Source organism: Schistocerca serialis, chromosome 9 (assembly GCF_023864345.2).
Source record: "Schistocerca serialis cubense isolate TAMUIC-IGC-003099 chromosome 9, iqSchSeri2.2, whole genome shotgun sequence".
In the NCBI taxonomy this organism is placed as follows: Eukaryota; Metazoa; Arthropoda; class Insecta; order Orthoptera; family Acrididae; genus Schistocerca; species Schistocerca serialis.
The window spans coordinates 202191540-202208557 of record NC_064646.1 but is presented as its reverse complement, the minus strand read 5'-3'; the positions used below and the strand labels follow the sequence as shown (position 1 = coordinate 202208557).

The window sequence follows — 17018 nt, the reverse complement described above, 5'->3', positions numbered from 1 at the left end:
AACTGTTCCTTGCATCGCAGGGTACGCAGCTATAACAGATTTGTTTCTTCAAACTGATTACATGCCGGGAAAAATGTCTCAGTGTCGTGGGCGACTTTTGCGAAAAATAGTGCTAAATGTATAGTTCATAACGTCATGGCATTTTTGTGTGGAAAACAATGATAAACATACTAATATTTGCGATATTTTTTCCAATGCGAATGATGTTTTGAAGTAGAGTGCTTGTGTAGTCGCCTTGTGCAATATCTACGTCAGGAGAAATAGCGCCCTCGCCGCCTCAGTGGTTAAGCAGTGCCAGGCAATTCATACCTTGTAGCCTTCGTACGTGGGCACCGTGCCTCTGATGCGCTCCGCCAGCGCCGCAGCCTTCTTGCTGTCTTTGGGCAGCAACCAACGCATCATGGGCGTCACCAGGCGGGGATCCAGCGTCGCAGGGTCACGTCGCCCTGTCACAAAGCTGATCAGCAACGCCGCTACCAGGGTCACCACCAGGCCCATCACCATATACCAGAGGTACGACACACGGAAGATGTACGGCACCTCGCTGCAACGAGAAAAAGAGTCACAGATTAGAGTAATCGATCCTGAATTTGGAACACATTTTCAAGTCTTGACGCGCGTGACAGAAATATTCCACCTGGTGCACAAGATACACTTCTGGAAATTGAAATAAGAACACCGTGAATTCATTGTCCCAGGAAGGGGAAACTTTATTGACACATTCCTGGGGTCAGATACATCACATGATCACACTGACAGAACCACACGCACATAGACACAGGCAACAGAGCATGCACAATGTCGGCACTAGTACAGTGTATATCCACCTTTCGCAGCAATGCAGGCTGCTATTCTCCCATGGAGACGATCGTAGAGATGCTGGATGTAGTCCTGTGGAACGGCTTGCCATGCCATTTCCACCTGGCGCCTCAGTTGGACCAGCGGTCGTGCTGGACGTGCAGACCGCGTGAGGCGACGCTTCATCCAGTCCCAAACATGCTCAATGGGGGACAGATCCGGAGATCTTGCTGGCCAGGGTAGTTGACTTACACCTTCTAGAGCACGTTGGGTGGCACGGGATACATGCGGACGTGCATTGTCCTGTTGGAACAGCAAGTTCCCTTGCCGGTCTAGGAATGGTAGAACGATGGGTTCGATGACGGTTTGGATGTACCGTGCACTATTCAGTGTCCCCTCGACGATCACCAGTGGTGTACGGCCAGTGTAGGAGATCGCTCCCCACACCATGATGCCGGGTGTTGGCCCTGTGTGCCTCGGTCGTATGCAGTCCTGATTGTGGCACTCACCTGCATGGCGCCAAACACGCATACGACCATCATTGGCACCAAGGCAGAAGCGACTCTCATCGCTGAAGACGACACGTCTCCATTCGTCCCTCCATTCACGCCTGTCGCGACACCACTGGAGGCGGGCTGCACGATGTTGGGGCGTGAGCGGAAGACGGCCTAACGGTGTGCGGGACCGTAGCCCAGCTTCATGGAGACGGTTGCGAATGGTCCGCGCCGATACCCCAGGAGCAACAGTGTCCCTAATTTGCTGGGAAGTGGCGGTGCGGTCCCCTACGGCACTGCGTAGGATCCTACGGTCTTGGCGTGCATCCGTGCGTCGCTGCGGTCCGGTCCCAGGTCGACGTGCACGTGCACCTTCCGCCGACCACTGGCGACAACATCGATGTACTGTGGAGACCTCACGCCCCACGTGTTGAGCAATTCGGCGGTACGTCCACCCGGCCTCCCGCATGCCCACTATACGCCCTCGCTCAAAGTCCGTCAACTGCACATACGGTTCACGTCCACGCTGTCGCGGCATGCTACCAGTGTTGAAGACTGCGATGGAGCTCCGTATGCCACGGCAAACTGGCTGACACTGACGGCGGCGGTGCACAAATGCTGCGCAGCTAGCGCCATTCGACGGCCAACACCGCGGTTCCTGGTGTGTCCGCTGTGCCGTGCGTGTGATCATTGCTTGTACAGCCCTCTCGCAGTGTGCGAAGCAAGTATGGTGGGTCTGACACACCGGTGTCAATGTGTTCTTTTTTCCATTTCCAGGAGTGTGTATTAGACATGCGAAATACTCCCAGACTTCAAGAACTGACAGTATTACTGAACTGCTAGTTTAATAAATCATGGTTTTCAGAATGCTAACACGAATTCTTTAGGAAAGAATGGAGAAATTAGTAGAAGCCGACTTCAGCGAATAGCTTAGGAACACACGAGGCAATACTTACCTATGACGTCCCTTAAGGTGGGTTAAGAAAAGGCAAACCTAGGTTTATATATCTGTGGACTTAGAGATATATTTTTACAGTGTTGACTGGAATATTTATTTTGACATTCGGAAGGTAGCAGGAGAAAAATACAGGGAGTGAAAGGCTATTTGCAATTTGTACAGAAACCAGACGGCATTTATAAACGTCAAGGGGCATGAAAGGGAAGCAATGGTTGAAAAGCGAGAGACACGGTTACAGCTTATCCCCGATATTATTCAATCTGCCCATTGAACAAGCAGTAAAGGAAACCAAAGGAAAATGTGGGGAAGGAATTGAAGTCCTTGAAGAAGAAATTTGAGGTTCTCCGATGACGTTGTAATTCCATCAGAGACAGCAAATGACTTGGAAGAGCAGTTGAACGGAATGGACACTGTCTTGAAAAGATGATACGAGATAAACATTAACAAAAGCAAAACAAGGATAATGAAATGTAATCGGGAATTACCTAAGGCAACGATACACTTAAAGTAGTAGATGAGGTTTGCTACTTGGGAAGCAAAATAACTGATGATGACCAAGGCAGAGAGGATATAAAATGTAGACTGGCAATGGAGAGAAAAGTGTTTTTGAAGAAGAGAAATTTCGTAACATCTACTGTAAATTTAAGTGGTAGAAAGTGTTTTCTGAAAGTATTTGAGTGGAGTGCAGCCATGTACGGAAATGGTAAAAAAAGAATAAAAACTTTTTAAATGTGATGCCACAGAGTGTAAGATGGCTGAATTAATGAAGGTCAATTTCGCACCTTACATAAGAGTTTTATACATCGTAACAGGAAGGTGAATATGACACCAACTTACTTCGGCGGTAATGATCAGATTTGCCTATAAGTATGTAATGCAAACGAGATGACAATCGACAGTATTAACACACCGCTCCTATATAATGTATATCAATGAGCATATGCAAGTCAATAAGCAGAAGGTGAAACAAGCAGCAAGAGGAAACGTTTTGTATGGTAGCAAGTGCGAGCAGACGCAGAGGCTGCACCATGGGAGACGCCACGAGAAGCTGTTAGGGGGCGTCCTGTGGCAGGAGTCAGCGACCGGACAGGTGACGCATACTGGAGAGCAAGTAATGGGCTACCAGAAGTAGGACAAAAAGAAGCTTTAGAAAACTGCGTTTTGGAATTCCAAATGGATACGAACAAAACCAGTGTCGCAGTAGATCACGTAAACAGCGAATGGTACACATGTGATGTCCACATGTAGCTTTTAGGCCTTTAGAGAGGGCACAAAATGTCCGATTGGCGGAAACGAACTAGGAATGAGTAAAGCACCGACATTTCGACGCAGTTCAATGGTAAGGCCCTTGTGATTAGCAGAGAGAGTGTCCACAAAATAAGAGGAACGCTGCTATTGGTCGATAAATGCCGTGACATGGAGAACAAAAGACTTGATGTGGGGAAACAGTTCAGCCACGAGAAAGACAGGTGCGAAATTTTCGGAGCTCTTCCCTAAACCGGCGTCAATTGCAGAACGGGGCGCATAACGCTCTGTACGAGGCAGAGGAGAAATTTGTGTGAACACTGCGTTCACTGGAGGTGACATTCAGCTAGATATTAGCTGTAGCGTCGTTGAGCTCCAACTGGGGAGAAACGAACCAGGCAGTTAGTTAATAGTTCTTGCAAGGACTGAGAGGGCATTTTAATATGCATACTGCTCCAGCCATGCACGTGCATATAGACATATTCCAAGACTAAGGATGAATACATGCTTTCCCACGTAACGAGAAACATAGGGAGAGTTTCTGCTGAAAAAATCAGAAAAGGCCTAATTGGTTCATATAGGAATTTCAGAGGACGAGAGCAGCCATGCATATGACGGATCATCGCAGCTAAGGTAAATACTGTGAGCAGAGGTATAAACTTGTTGGTTCACCAGCTTGCATCCACTGTAAACTAAAAGCGACCCTGGGTAATCTTTTGCTCAACTTGTCACAAAACTAACCATCTTCCATAGACTTGATTGTCATCCTAAGTAGTTCCAAACTTTGAACCGGAATCGGACGATTTATCGTAGTACTGGCCAACATCATAGAATAATTCTGTAAAGAAACTTCTAGTTAAAATTTACCATCGTTGTGTGTAGGATTATTTCACTTTTTGAGGACGAGATGCGTTCGTTTGACAACTGTCGTAACATTGTCACATTGTAAACTGTGTAATTGCGTGTATTTCTGTGATAAGATTGCAACATTAAACCAAAATTATTTACAGCTTACACAGTTGTTGTTCTGACCTCAAAACCTTACAAGAAGAATGCTGAAGATTGGATGGGTAGAGCATGTAACTAACGAGGAGGTCCTAAAAAGAAATTGGCATAAAAGAAATCAGTGGCTTAATCTCGTCAGAAGAAGAGATCGGTTGATAGGACATATACGTAACATCAGGGGATCACCAACTTAGTGATGGAGAGAATTGTGTGTTTGTGGTGGTGGGAGGGGGGGGGGGAGGGTTCGTAGAAGGAGACAAAGAGATGAATGCAGTAAGCAGATTCAGAAGGATGTTGGTTGCAGTAATTATTTGGAGATGGAGAGGCTTGCACGGGATAGAGTAGCATGGAGAGCTGCATCAAACCAGTCTTTGTTCTGGAAACCAAAATAACATACACGTGAAAGGTTGTCGACGCTCCATAGCTTCCAACTGGAAAAGGATCATTTGTGACTCGAACAAATATTGAAATCCCAATTGAATCACCACCGGCTAAAAGAGCCTCAGCCAGCAAATATCCAACATGAAGGTAAGCACAATGACGTGTTGCTGAATGGTAGTCGCATCCCATAATGCTAGCAGGCACTCAGTTAAATGCTTTGTTATACTAGAAAAGATGCTACAGAAACCATACTATTTGGTATAAGAATTTCAGTGACCGAAGCTCATCTGTCATGTCAATGGAGCCCGTCCATCAGAAACAAGAGGAGCAGCCTACCTGACGAAACACTGAAAGTTTTCCACTAAAAGGAAGTCATTAAGCAGGCAAGGACATAAAACGTTAATATGCCATACTTAGTGTTCTAGAGTTGTTTAAGAACTAAGACCGCAGATAAATGTCACATGCAAAATTTTACAAGGAAAATTTAAATTTGTATTTCCGACGCCCTGAAAAAGACACCTGCTGCACTAGTGAAGAGCAGAAGGTGAAAACGAGAAGCCCTCACCATGGTTCACAAGAGAAGTTCGCAAAAATTTTATACTAAGCTTATAGAAGAAGCTAAAAGGATAGACGGGCCCTGTGTGCATGCTACTAGTCCATGCAAGATGTGCAAATTCCACAGACTCTTGCCCAGGATAGATATTATGTGTCAGTTGACAGGTCATATATTTTATATTCATGACGTTAAAAAAATAATAAAACAGGATGTATAATGAAGGAAATGGAAAACAATGTCTCAACAAAGTATGCACTTTCCTGTACAAGTTTCTGCAAAGAGCTCCTTCATCGGTCAATGAATTCTACTTATATTTCGACAATAATCGTGTTGTACCGAGAATGTTATTGACGTCACAGGAATTCCAGCATAATCTAAATAAATTTTTTGTACAGATTCCGGAACTCTCGGAACCGAGGTGATGCCAAACTTTTTCTGATGTGTGTATTTACATCGATATTATGCATTACTGATATTTTCTTCAGGAGAAAAGGAAGATTGGTTTAAGCATAATTTCGATTTTATTGATTTTCTCGAAACGATGTTGGAATGACTAAGGCCCTCTGACCACGTGGGGATTCAGTTGAGATTGCCTGTAAATTACAAAGTGCTGAGTGTTGTCTAAATCATTTTGCAATTAGTTTTGATATTCTAGATATCTCACTAGAGTGTAAACGACAGTAACATCATATGAGAGGGTTCTTCAGATTGTCTCTGAAGGTTTTTATACAGATTAGGAACAGCGAGGGCCTTAGACAGTTCGATGTGGAACCCTGGAACCCTGGACATCACTTCGGTTTTAAGAGATGACTTCCCATCCATTACTACGAACAGTTACCTTTCTTGCAGGAAATCATGAATCTAGTGGCACAACGTAGACGATCGTCCATAGGCAAGCACAAGCACTTTCATTAGAAGCCGCTTCTGAGGAACGGTGAGAGAAATGCAGTGATATGCCTCCTTTGTAGTTCTGATAAGAAATTACAGATTAAAAATAGTACTCTGGAAATGGGGCGATCTGATTTACTATTGTTTATGTTTTGCGACTCTAATTCCGTTGTTGGCGAATATCCAAGTCGCAACTACATGATCCTAAAGCGACATAGCTCCGTCCGAAACTTCATACGTTCTGGACCGTTACACAGGGTGGACAGAAATGTGGAAACATCACACACGCAACACATTACCTCACGTATTATGGTGCAAGAATGCCATTGGTATTAAAACAAGCTTCCACTCGTCTCCCAATACATGAATACAGGTCTCGCATGGTTTTAAAGGAAATCTTATACAATTCTTCCTGCATAGTAGTGGCAAATTCAGGTAAGGATGATGGATAGCTATCATGAGCCTCAGTAGTTATAAGATGGTTGGGGTGGCCAGGGGAAATGTGACAGTTCATCTTTGTGCTTGAAAAAGTAACCCTGGACGATGCGATCTGTGTGGAAAAAGGGCCTGTTGTCTTGGAACACAGCGTTACGACTGGGGAACAGACACTGTAACATGGCGTGGACCTGCTCAGGCAAAATTGTCACATAATCCTTGGCAGTAATGTAGCCTTGTAGGGTAAACACAGGGTGCACGGAATACCACGATATAGCTGCTCAAATCGTCACTGAACCAGCGAAATGTTTCACACTTTTTACTTTGAAAACAGTGTGGAACAAATCCAACGAAATAACTTTCTTCCGTTCCTCCACAGTCCAGCTTTTATGGCCGCGGCACCATGTTTTCTTTGTTCAAATGGCTCGGAGCATTATGGGACTTAACATCTGAGATCATCAGTCCCCTAGAACTTAGAACTAACCTAAGGACATCACACACATCCATGCCCGAGGCAGGATTCAAACCTGCGACCGAAGCGGTCTCGCGGTTCCAGACTGAAGCGCCTAGAACCAATCGGCCACAGCGGCTGGTATGTTTTCCTGTTACGGGAATTTAAGTAAATGTGGAGTGGCTTTGAAATTCCAGCTAGCCCTGCAATCCTTTAGGCCATTCTTAAGGTGAACTTTGTCAGCAGTTAAACATTTTATGGCTGCTGGCAATTTATTGATATATGTGTTCCTGAATAATGGACCGCTTTCTGGACCAAAGGCAATGACACTAAAATTTTTGTGAAGTTAATTCTCACACAATGCAAACAGTCAGAATAAGTTCTCTGCTAGATGATAACTTCTGTATTGGAGAATATGACCCAGCATAGAAGGCAAAAAAATGATATTGCCTATATACAAGAAAGGAGATAGTTTGGAGTGTGATATCTGACGAGGAATTATGCTGCTAAACCCGGGATCTGAAGTATTTTCTGAAATATTGTTTTACCGTCCTTTTTCAATTATTCAGAGAGAGAATGGGTCATACCCATGTGGGTTAATACCAGGGAACTCAACTGTAGATCAAACATTGATCCTGGCGCAATTTTAAAAAAAGGGAATGGAACTAGGGTTTAGCAATACCTCTTTATTGACCACGAAGCAGCATTTTGCACCACAGACGAAGACTGTACCGTGCGTTGACTGAAATAGAATCTCGTAGAAAACCGTTAAAGCTTGTGAAAATGAGAACGAATGAGGTGTGTAGTAGTTTAAGGACGGGAGGTATGGTGTCTGATCCACTAGATATACAGGATGGTGCAAGATTCGTTAGCGTGTCTCCTGTTTAATTCAGCTTTGAAGAATATTTTGAGGTATGCAAACCTGCTAAGCAGGAGAATTATTTTTTAAGAATCAGTGCAGATACTCGCTTATGCAATTGACTCAGAGTCGCCAAAACTAGGAAGACAGTGAGGGAGAAATACATAGCACTTGAGCGAGCCACTAGGAACATGTGTCCAAATATCAATCAGAAGAGATAAAAAGAAAGGAGAAGAAAAAAAAAAGAACATGGCTGCTGGAAAAACACATAAGGAGAACAGATCATCATCAGCAACTTTAGGCATTTCGGTTACGAGAGATTTGAATAGTTTCAACTTCTGGGATCAAACGTCAAGCACTCAGACGACATCTCTTATCAAATTAAACTAAATTAATAGCAGATAAAATAGCTTATTTCGCATTAAAACTATTTTCCTTGAGGCTGTTAAGTCGTATCATTAAATTAACCATTCATAAAACCCTTATGAGAACAGTGCTTACATGTGCCCCAGAACATGGTCATTAACTCGAAAAGACACAGGAATGCTACATATCTTTGGGGGAAACGTAGTTTGAAGAATCAATGGCGCAACCTGTGAAAGAGTTAGATGGAGGCGCTATAGTCATAAGCCGTACATGTATATAAAGATCCATCTATTAGAATAGTGAAATCGGGAAAATTGAGATTGGTGCGACGCGTAGAATGCATGAGCGATACAGAATTAGAAAAGATGACGTTGGATGGAAATCCAGTGGTGAAAGAGGACGGCGGGATCGACTGAGAACCAGATGAATGGATGGGGTCATGGAGGACCTGCAGAAAATGGGCTGTAGTTGATGGAAGGCTCGAGGCTTGGATCGTGGTAACTGGTCAAGAATTTCTGAAGAGGACAAGGTTCACAACGAAATGTAGAACCACAGAAAGAACAGTCTTGAGTCATGTGCTGAGCTGTTGGTTTGGGAACGGTATACACTATTCATTCCCGGAGGAATAAATGTATTGGGAAGTAGTAGTTAGATAACCACTTCTTTGAACACACCTCTGAGTGACGTTCTTGAGTTAACGCCTCAAATAATCATATTAAGCGCTCTTGGACTTGGAACAATAAGTTTGGCTGATGAGTTACTCTAAAAAATGGACCTGCATGACGTTATGGAATGAAAATACCAGAACTAGGCTAGCTTTTTTTTATATCACCTGTGTTTGGTAACATCTGCTTTGGAAATTGATATTTGTTTTGGTGCTTCGGCACGTCTCTGGTATGCTCCTCCCAGTTGAATTTATTACCAGATATTTGCCATATATTGGTGAAAACCGCATACATTTTCCAAAGTGCGTAGGGTAAGCTGGTACAATTGCGATCATTTCGGACAAATGTTATTGTAACTGGAAATATATTGAGAAAAGAAATAATTTTAACTATGGCACTTGTTCTTGGATGTTTGATGAATACGTAACACAAATATTACACAGTTACAAATGTTGGTATAAACGTAAAAAAGGTTACAGAATAGAGAAAAATCGATCGAAAATATACCACACTAGGTACAATTGTGATCACTTCCTGGTACAATTTTGACCACTGGTATCTTCCACATAACAAGCTCTTTTTCCCTCGGGCACCAACGCATACTTCGTGGTACCAGACATTTTTGGCAGCGAATCCAATCACCCTTAGGTACTGATTCTGCACTATAATAATTCAATAAACAAAATCCACAATTATTCTCGTTGTTTGCTGGTGATTTTAAGCTTGGTACACTTCTTTCATCATTACTCACAGACGTACAATTCGGTTTATTGTACTTGTTGCATTTGTTCATTGCTTTCCTTTTGCTCTGTTGAAAAAGTTTTCTCTTGTTGCAGAGGTTTTTTCAGGTTTTCATCTGATGTGAGTCTAGCTGATGCCTGTTTTTTCCTCTTCCGAGATGATAATTTTTTCTCTGGACTTGGCAAAATGTCCTTGACAGCATCGTGCCGAGGAATGGTACTGGATCCTGGCGTTACGGGTTTGTCGTGTTATTCAGTTACATCTTTTGAAGGTAAGGGTTCTTCTCCCATAATGCTGTTAGTAGCCTGAGAGACTGAAGGAGCAGGAACCTCGAATAACGTTGAAGGTGTAAATTTCGCCTCGGGAACAATGTCTTTGCAAAATTCCTGTACATTGGAGCCCTTTGATTGCGCACCCAACGGACGCAGATTTGCTCTAGGCACAACAGAAAATAGTAGAGAATCGTTGTTTTGCAGTGGTTTCGTTGGGATTGCGATGAATCCACTCATTTGCATTTCTGTGATGATGAGCCTTTAGGGACTTGAAGAAAGTCCTATTTAAGTGTAGTAGTGCATGTGTACTGTGCGGAGGCAATCCCAAAAGTTCTATCCCATTTCTCTGACAATATTCTACAGCATCTAAGCTGGTGTGGCTGTCAATGTTGTCAATAATAAGAAGTGTAAGAGGGCTACCCATTATTTTTTATTTCTTGAAGTGTCGAAGCCAGACCATGAACAATTCTTCATTAGTGTATTCCGATTCACTCATGTCCGCAATGGAACCAGGAGGTAAGCCATCATGAAATTCAGGGCGTTTCCTCACTCCTTTAAAAATTACCATTGGTGGTAAATACGTACCACTTGCATTCATGAATGCAGCAACAGTCACATTTTGTCCTCTTTCCACGTTTGTTAGTGAAACAACTTCTCGCTTTCCTTTACGATTTACTATTTTTGTGGGTCTCTTGTTCAGAGGAAAGCCGAATTCATACATATTATAAATACTCTATGGTTTATCAAAGAAATCATATTCCTTTAAGACTGTTTCTAAATTCTGAAAATAATTACTTGCTTCTGCTTTATTGAAGCTTTCAGCTCTGGCTCGGGAAAGACACTTGGTTTTTCTCAGGCTAAGGTGAGTGTGTCTCTTAACAAATGAAACTTCCTGGCAGATTAAAACTGTGTGCCGGACCGAGACTCGAACTCGGGACCTTTGCCTTTCGCGGGCAAGTGCTCTACCAACTGAGCTACCCAAGCACGACTCACGGCCCGTCCTCACAGCTTTACTTCTACCACTACCTCGTCTCCTACCTTCCAAACTTTACAGAAGCTCTAAACCAATCGATTCCTGCAACCTTGCTTTCTAAGTTCCATGGATGTTCCAAATTATTTTTCTCAGTTAACCGAAATGCAGCTTTTCTTAACTGGAGTGGCGACAGACCCAACCCACGCTGTTCTAGAAATAAAGCTCTCTGGACCAAAGCATCTTCCATTGGATGACCAATGCTGTTTGCTATAGGACTAGTTGGAGTTAATCCAGCTTGCATTTTCATTTTTATTTGCACTTTACCATGTAAGGTGCTGAAAGGAATGTCATATAATTCAGAAGCAGCTCGAAGCCTCAAATGTCTGCTCATTACACTCTTTATTGCCTCATCTAAAGCAGCTGGACTACGTTTATTGTAGATTTTCTTTTCTGCTCGTTTTCGTGCCATCTAGAAAATGAGAGGTGGCTTTAAAAAATCACGTAGGAAAACGTTTAAATATACGGAATTTATTTGCAATAATTGTGTATAATATGTCTATGGTAAACAATCGTGGCGGACTAAATAAAAAAACTTCATTGATCGAAATTGTACTAGGGTATCGAAATTGTGCCAATTTTTTGATCGAAAATGTACTATTGGCGTGAGCGAAGTCACGAGTAAATAGTAAGGGATTGTGCCAAGAGACGGCGCACATGCCACAGAAGCTTTCTCTGTAGGTGCCTCAGAACACGCCAAAACAGAAAACAAGATTCTAACCTAATATAGAATTTGCAAGCGCGTGGAAACTAGCAAAATTTATAAGAGCGCGTTAGACTAAGTAGCTTCTCTTACCTCTTAACAGGAAAAAATTTATATCTCCGTAGCACAGAGCTGTAGAAACCTGCTGCACTACAACGCCACACAAAGGCAAGTGCTACCAACACTACGAGACTGACAAATGGCGCGAAACCTTATGTTGATCGGAATTTTACCTGTAACGAAATTTTACCAACTTACCCCATAGCATGTTTTTTTTTCAAAGTTTAGTGGCAAAGAACTGGCTAGGACCCAATTATTAAACTCCATTAAAATTCAACCAAAACAACTTTCCTAAAATTATGCTTCATTTACTGTTAATTGCATTTTTGTATCATCTGCAAGCAAAAAAAAAAAAAATTGTTTCTGATAGTTATTGCTGAAAGGTCATTAATATACACAAGATGAAGTAAGGGTCCTAGATGTAATAAATCCCAGTTAGATGATGACTGATGGCTTAAGACGCTATTCTTTCCTATTGAAAACATTTGTTTTCTGTCAGAGATATCCGATTTGAGACATTTTTCGAAGTTTCCTGTTACACCATAGAATTCGGATTTGGTTTATGTGTAACGAGCTTACGCAATACTTGAAGCGATTGGAAATTGCATCTGAACATGTATTGTTTGAAGCCAACTGGTTAAGATACAGCTTGTATTTTACGTTCTCGAAAATTTTTGAGTTCGTTGGCAAAAGTGAAATTAGGTGGATGTTAGGCAGTATTCCTTTATGCCCATCTGTTACAGAGCCTTAATACTGAAGCCAACTGGTTAAGATACAGATTGTATTTTACGTTCTCGAAAATTTTTGACTTCGTTGGCAAAAGTGAAATTAGGTGGATGTTAGGCAGTATTACTTTATGCCCATCTGTTACAGAGCCTTAATACTAGCATATTTCAATCAGTGATACTCGTAAATAAATAATCATACAAATAACTTAAAATACTATTAAAATTCAAAAGACATTCTTCAATTTTGTTGTATTTCATTGTAAACACTGTACCTGTTTCACATTATATAACTTACTGTGGACACCAATGGTTATAATTGCTGGCCTGAAATCTTCCGTGGCCACATCTACTTCGCCTGATAGCCCCATATTTTCAGTAACGATCATGAAAGGCCTGTTAAACAGTTTTGTGACACTGTACTGACCTGTTACTAACATATCATTTGCTCTTAACGCTATATGCTCGTCTTCATTCGGGTTCTTCCAGTCTCCTTCGTCAGTATATATGGTGTCGAGGAGGAATGATCGATATTCAGGGATGCGTCAGCAACGATCATTCGAAGCAAAAATGTCTGGTAAACATTGGCTCTAAAATACATACCTTAAGAGCTAAGAGCACTTATTCATCTTCGATACTGTGAAAAACTTCCTTTTACTGCAACTTATTTGCTCTCCATATTTTGGGAAGAGGTAGTGTCGATCAAAACAAGAACAAATCCTCCAGTAAATGTGGGCTCTAAACTACGTACTTTGAGAGCTAGGAGCCGCTGTTCACACGAAGAGGTGTGTTTCACGGGAACGAAGGTAAACAAGTACTCATAGCTCCTAAGTTATGCATTTTTAAGCTCATTTTTAGCGAACAGGTTTTTCTTGTTTAGGTCCACAACACCACCTGTCAAAGCGTAAAAGCCAAAAAGCTTGTAGTAGAAGACATTTGTTTCAAAGTATCGAAGATCATGAAATGCTCGTAACTCTGAATGTATGTATTTTAGAGCGCAGGTTTACTGGAATATTTCACTTCGAGGATCGTTCGTGTCATATCCCTGAATATTGATCATTCCTCCTGGGACATCCTCTGTCCCGTATTACTTTGTTATTTAATGTAACTAACTTTGTGTCATAATTTCGTGATGAATTAAAATTGAAATATATGATACTACCTACAGTATTTTGCAATGTCTTGTCATGAGTTGCAGCACCAGCACTAGAGTTATTTCTGACAGATAAAGTTTCCTGTTTTTCATACGGGATACCTTTTGTTCCTTAAGGGGGACGTTAATGAAAAGCACACACTATTTAAAAGATGCACCAAATCTACATTGTTGAAGATACGGCAATAATATTATGTATCATGCTTTACATGAAACTTACATTTACAGGAAATTTCGGTTTACATTGAAACTTAAATTTACTGTTAAGTCCTTTGGGTCATAAACATACATCCTTTTTATAGGATTAAAAAAACTTATTTTCCAAAAATACCATATGTACGTTTTTCCCAGAAACTATTCAAGAGATTTCTACTAAATTTTCTCACTTTAATCTCTATCCATGTAGTGATAATTTCTCACAAGACGTTTTGAATAGATCGAAGAGGAGAAATTTAATATTTTTAGTTATATTTCTTTAAATGTAATATAATATTGATGCACAATTCCAAGAACTTCGCCCCATATCTCAGCTTACATTCAGAATTCCAAAATTAACTCTTGAGACAACATTTATTGGGTTTATAAACGTAAGTGAACAAAATTTTACGATTTTAGTCTTCGTGGGCTACGAGAAAAAGGTATAGAAATTTTAAAAAGTTAATTTTCAGGAAATGCAATTTAAACTTCAGCCTAACATTTCTTCTAATTCACATCTTCAGGAGACTTCTTATTTGTACTGAGGATCGTCTTGCTCTTAAAGTCTTCTCTTCTGATTTGTTGTTGTCTATCTTCTTTCCTTTGCCGGGAATTCAACAGACGTTAGAGGTGCAAAAAAATGGTTCAAATGGCTCTGAGGACTATGGGACTTAACTTCTGAGGTCATCAGTCCCCTAGAACTTAGAACAAACCTAACTAACCTAAGGACATCACACACATCCATGCCCGAGGCAGGATTCGAACCTGCTACCGTAGCGGTCGCGCGGTTCCAGACTGTAGCGCCTAGAACCTCTCGGCCATTCCGGCTGGCGTTACAGATGCACAGAGGCGCCATAAATCTATTTTTCTCAAGGCATCTTACGTGAAATTTCCTAATTTAAAGCCAATCCCCTCTAATACATTTACCCTCCCAAAGTTCCCATCATTAAATACGAGAACTGCTTCGTAAGTTGCAATTTTGAGAACTTTAGCAGACGAAGATGTTGCGAAAAACAAGAAGTGCTTCAGCATAAATAAAGCAACTAGCTTGTTATTGTTTCTAAGATACGGAATAGAGTCACAGATAATCCATAAAGCCAAATAGTGTACATGACAGTTTTCTACATGTATCTCGTGCATGTTTGCTTCAAAGTAATCCACCGACTCGTTGTTCATCGAACTAGTATTGAAGTATTGCTCCAAAATGAGGGCGTGGCTGAAAGGTCGCGTCACGCATTTAATTATTTTTCAGACACTGCGTATGCGATTTCATTATTGAAACATCGGAAACTTACTGTGCGTGAGTTCTACTATTGAAAAAAAAAAAAACTTAAATTGACATTTTCGGTCAATTTCATGAATGTGCCCCCCCCCCTTGAGTAATCCATGTCCCATGGTGTACCTACCTGACGAGCTCCGGCGCTGCCGTGGTCTCCACGGAGGCTACCGTGACGTTGACGGCCCGCAGGAGTTCCTCGCTGCAGCCCTCGATGGACATGGGCTTGCCGGGGATGGTGAGGTGGCCGCTGGCCATGTACGCCTGCGTTCCTAGCACCACCCACGCCATGTAGCCGAGCCCCACCATTCCTCCGAGGATGGCACCCTGAAAAAGCAACAGTCAGTCGCTCACAGTACTCATCCAGGTTGCGTAAGTGTGTGACAGCAGTTACAATAATATACAGTGGAATCGCTTTTGAAAAAAAGAATGCAATATATTTTCTAATGGCGAAAAGAATTATCTATATATTATTATATTGTAATCAATGCCTGGAAAAACTTTAATAGTCACAAAACATCAGAAAAAATGGCAACAATTTCTATTAATCCGAAAACAAACATCGAAGACATTTCGGACGGAAAAAAGAAATTATGACAAACGGCGACTACATGAGTTACAACAAGACTTTCAGAAGAAAAACACCAGGAATTTTTATAAGACGGTTAAAGAACATATTGCAGGATACCAGTCACCCAATCTTTGCTTCAAGAAACCGAATGGTTCACTAGAAACTAATACGAAGAATAACTGCCAGATCCTAGCAGACTATTTCAACAAACTTCTCAACTGCGAAAGACCTACAGAGGATATTCACTACCAGACGTCTATACCAAATTCCGACGGTAAACCACCAACCATCAACGAAATATTAGAAATTATCAAAACACTGAAAAACAATAGAGCCCCAGGAGAAGATGGAATTATTGCAGAACTATGGAAGCTAAATGATGAAAGATGAACAGGAAAAATCCACAAAATCATATTAAACATTTGGGAAACAGAACAGATCCCTTCTGAATGGAAATGCGCACTCATCCATCCACTCCACAAAAAAGGGGACAAATCTGAACCAAATAATTACAGGGGTATCTCACTAGTGCCGGTCACATATAAAATCCTATCAAAAGTTCTCATGAATAGATAGGAAGAACAAGCTGACCCACAAATAGGAGAATACCAGACTGGGTTTCGCAAGCGACGACCATGCATAGAAAAGATCTGGAATCTGAAACTGATTCCCCAGATGAGAAACACCCGAAACATAGTGGTCACTTTTGTAGATTTTGAAAAGGCCTACGACTCAATAGACAGAGTAGCGCTCTACAACGCGCTGGAGAAATTCAGCATTGACAGAAAGACAACAGCAATCATTCGGCAAACATTAACTGACACAGTCTCCAAGGTTAAATTTATGGGGGATAACTCTGAACCATTTGAAATCCAAACTGGAGTGCGACAGGGTGACGGACTTTCACCATTACTCTTTAATATCATTCTTGAAAAAAATATCGGGACACGGGAAAAAGAAGTCAAACGAATCCAAATTGGCATTAGAAAAGACAATAGATTCAATGTGAAGCGTTTAGCTTTTGCAGATGACCTTGCAACCCTCGCAAATAATAGAAAAGAAGCCACTAACTGCATAGAGAAGTTACACGAAATTACACAAAGAACTGGCCTGCAAATTTCGTATGAGAAAACCCAGTACAGAGAAAGAGTGCCACAAGACAAATTGCCTGTTGTGACAACCCATGGGAAA

At 41.6% G+C, this 17018-nt stretch overlaps 1 protein-coding gene across 1 annotated transcript in view; it reads right to left on the bottom strand.

The window, feature by feature from the left end:
* LOC126419467 (sodium-coupled monocarboxylate transporter 1-like) overlaps positions 1 to 17018 on the bottom strand; it is a 166531-nt gene that overhangs the window by 21170 nt on the left and 128343 nt on the right. The window contains exons 12-13 of the mRNA XM_050086654.1: positions 15387 to 15583; positions 310 to 544 (exon numbers count right to left, since the gene is read on the bottom strand). Of these exons, the coding sequence (XP_049942611.1) occupies positions 310 to 544; positions 15387 to 15583 (432 nt within the window). The remainder of the gene's footprint in view (positions 1 to 309; positions 545 to 15386; positions 15584 to 17018) is intronic.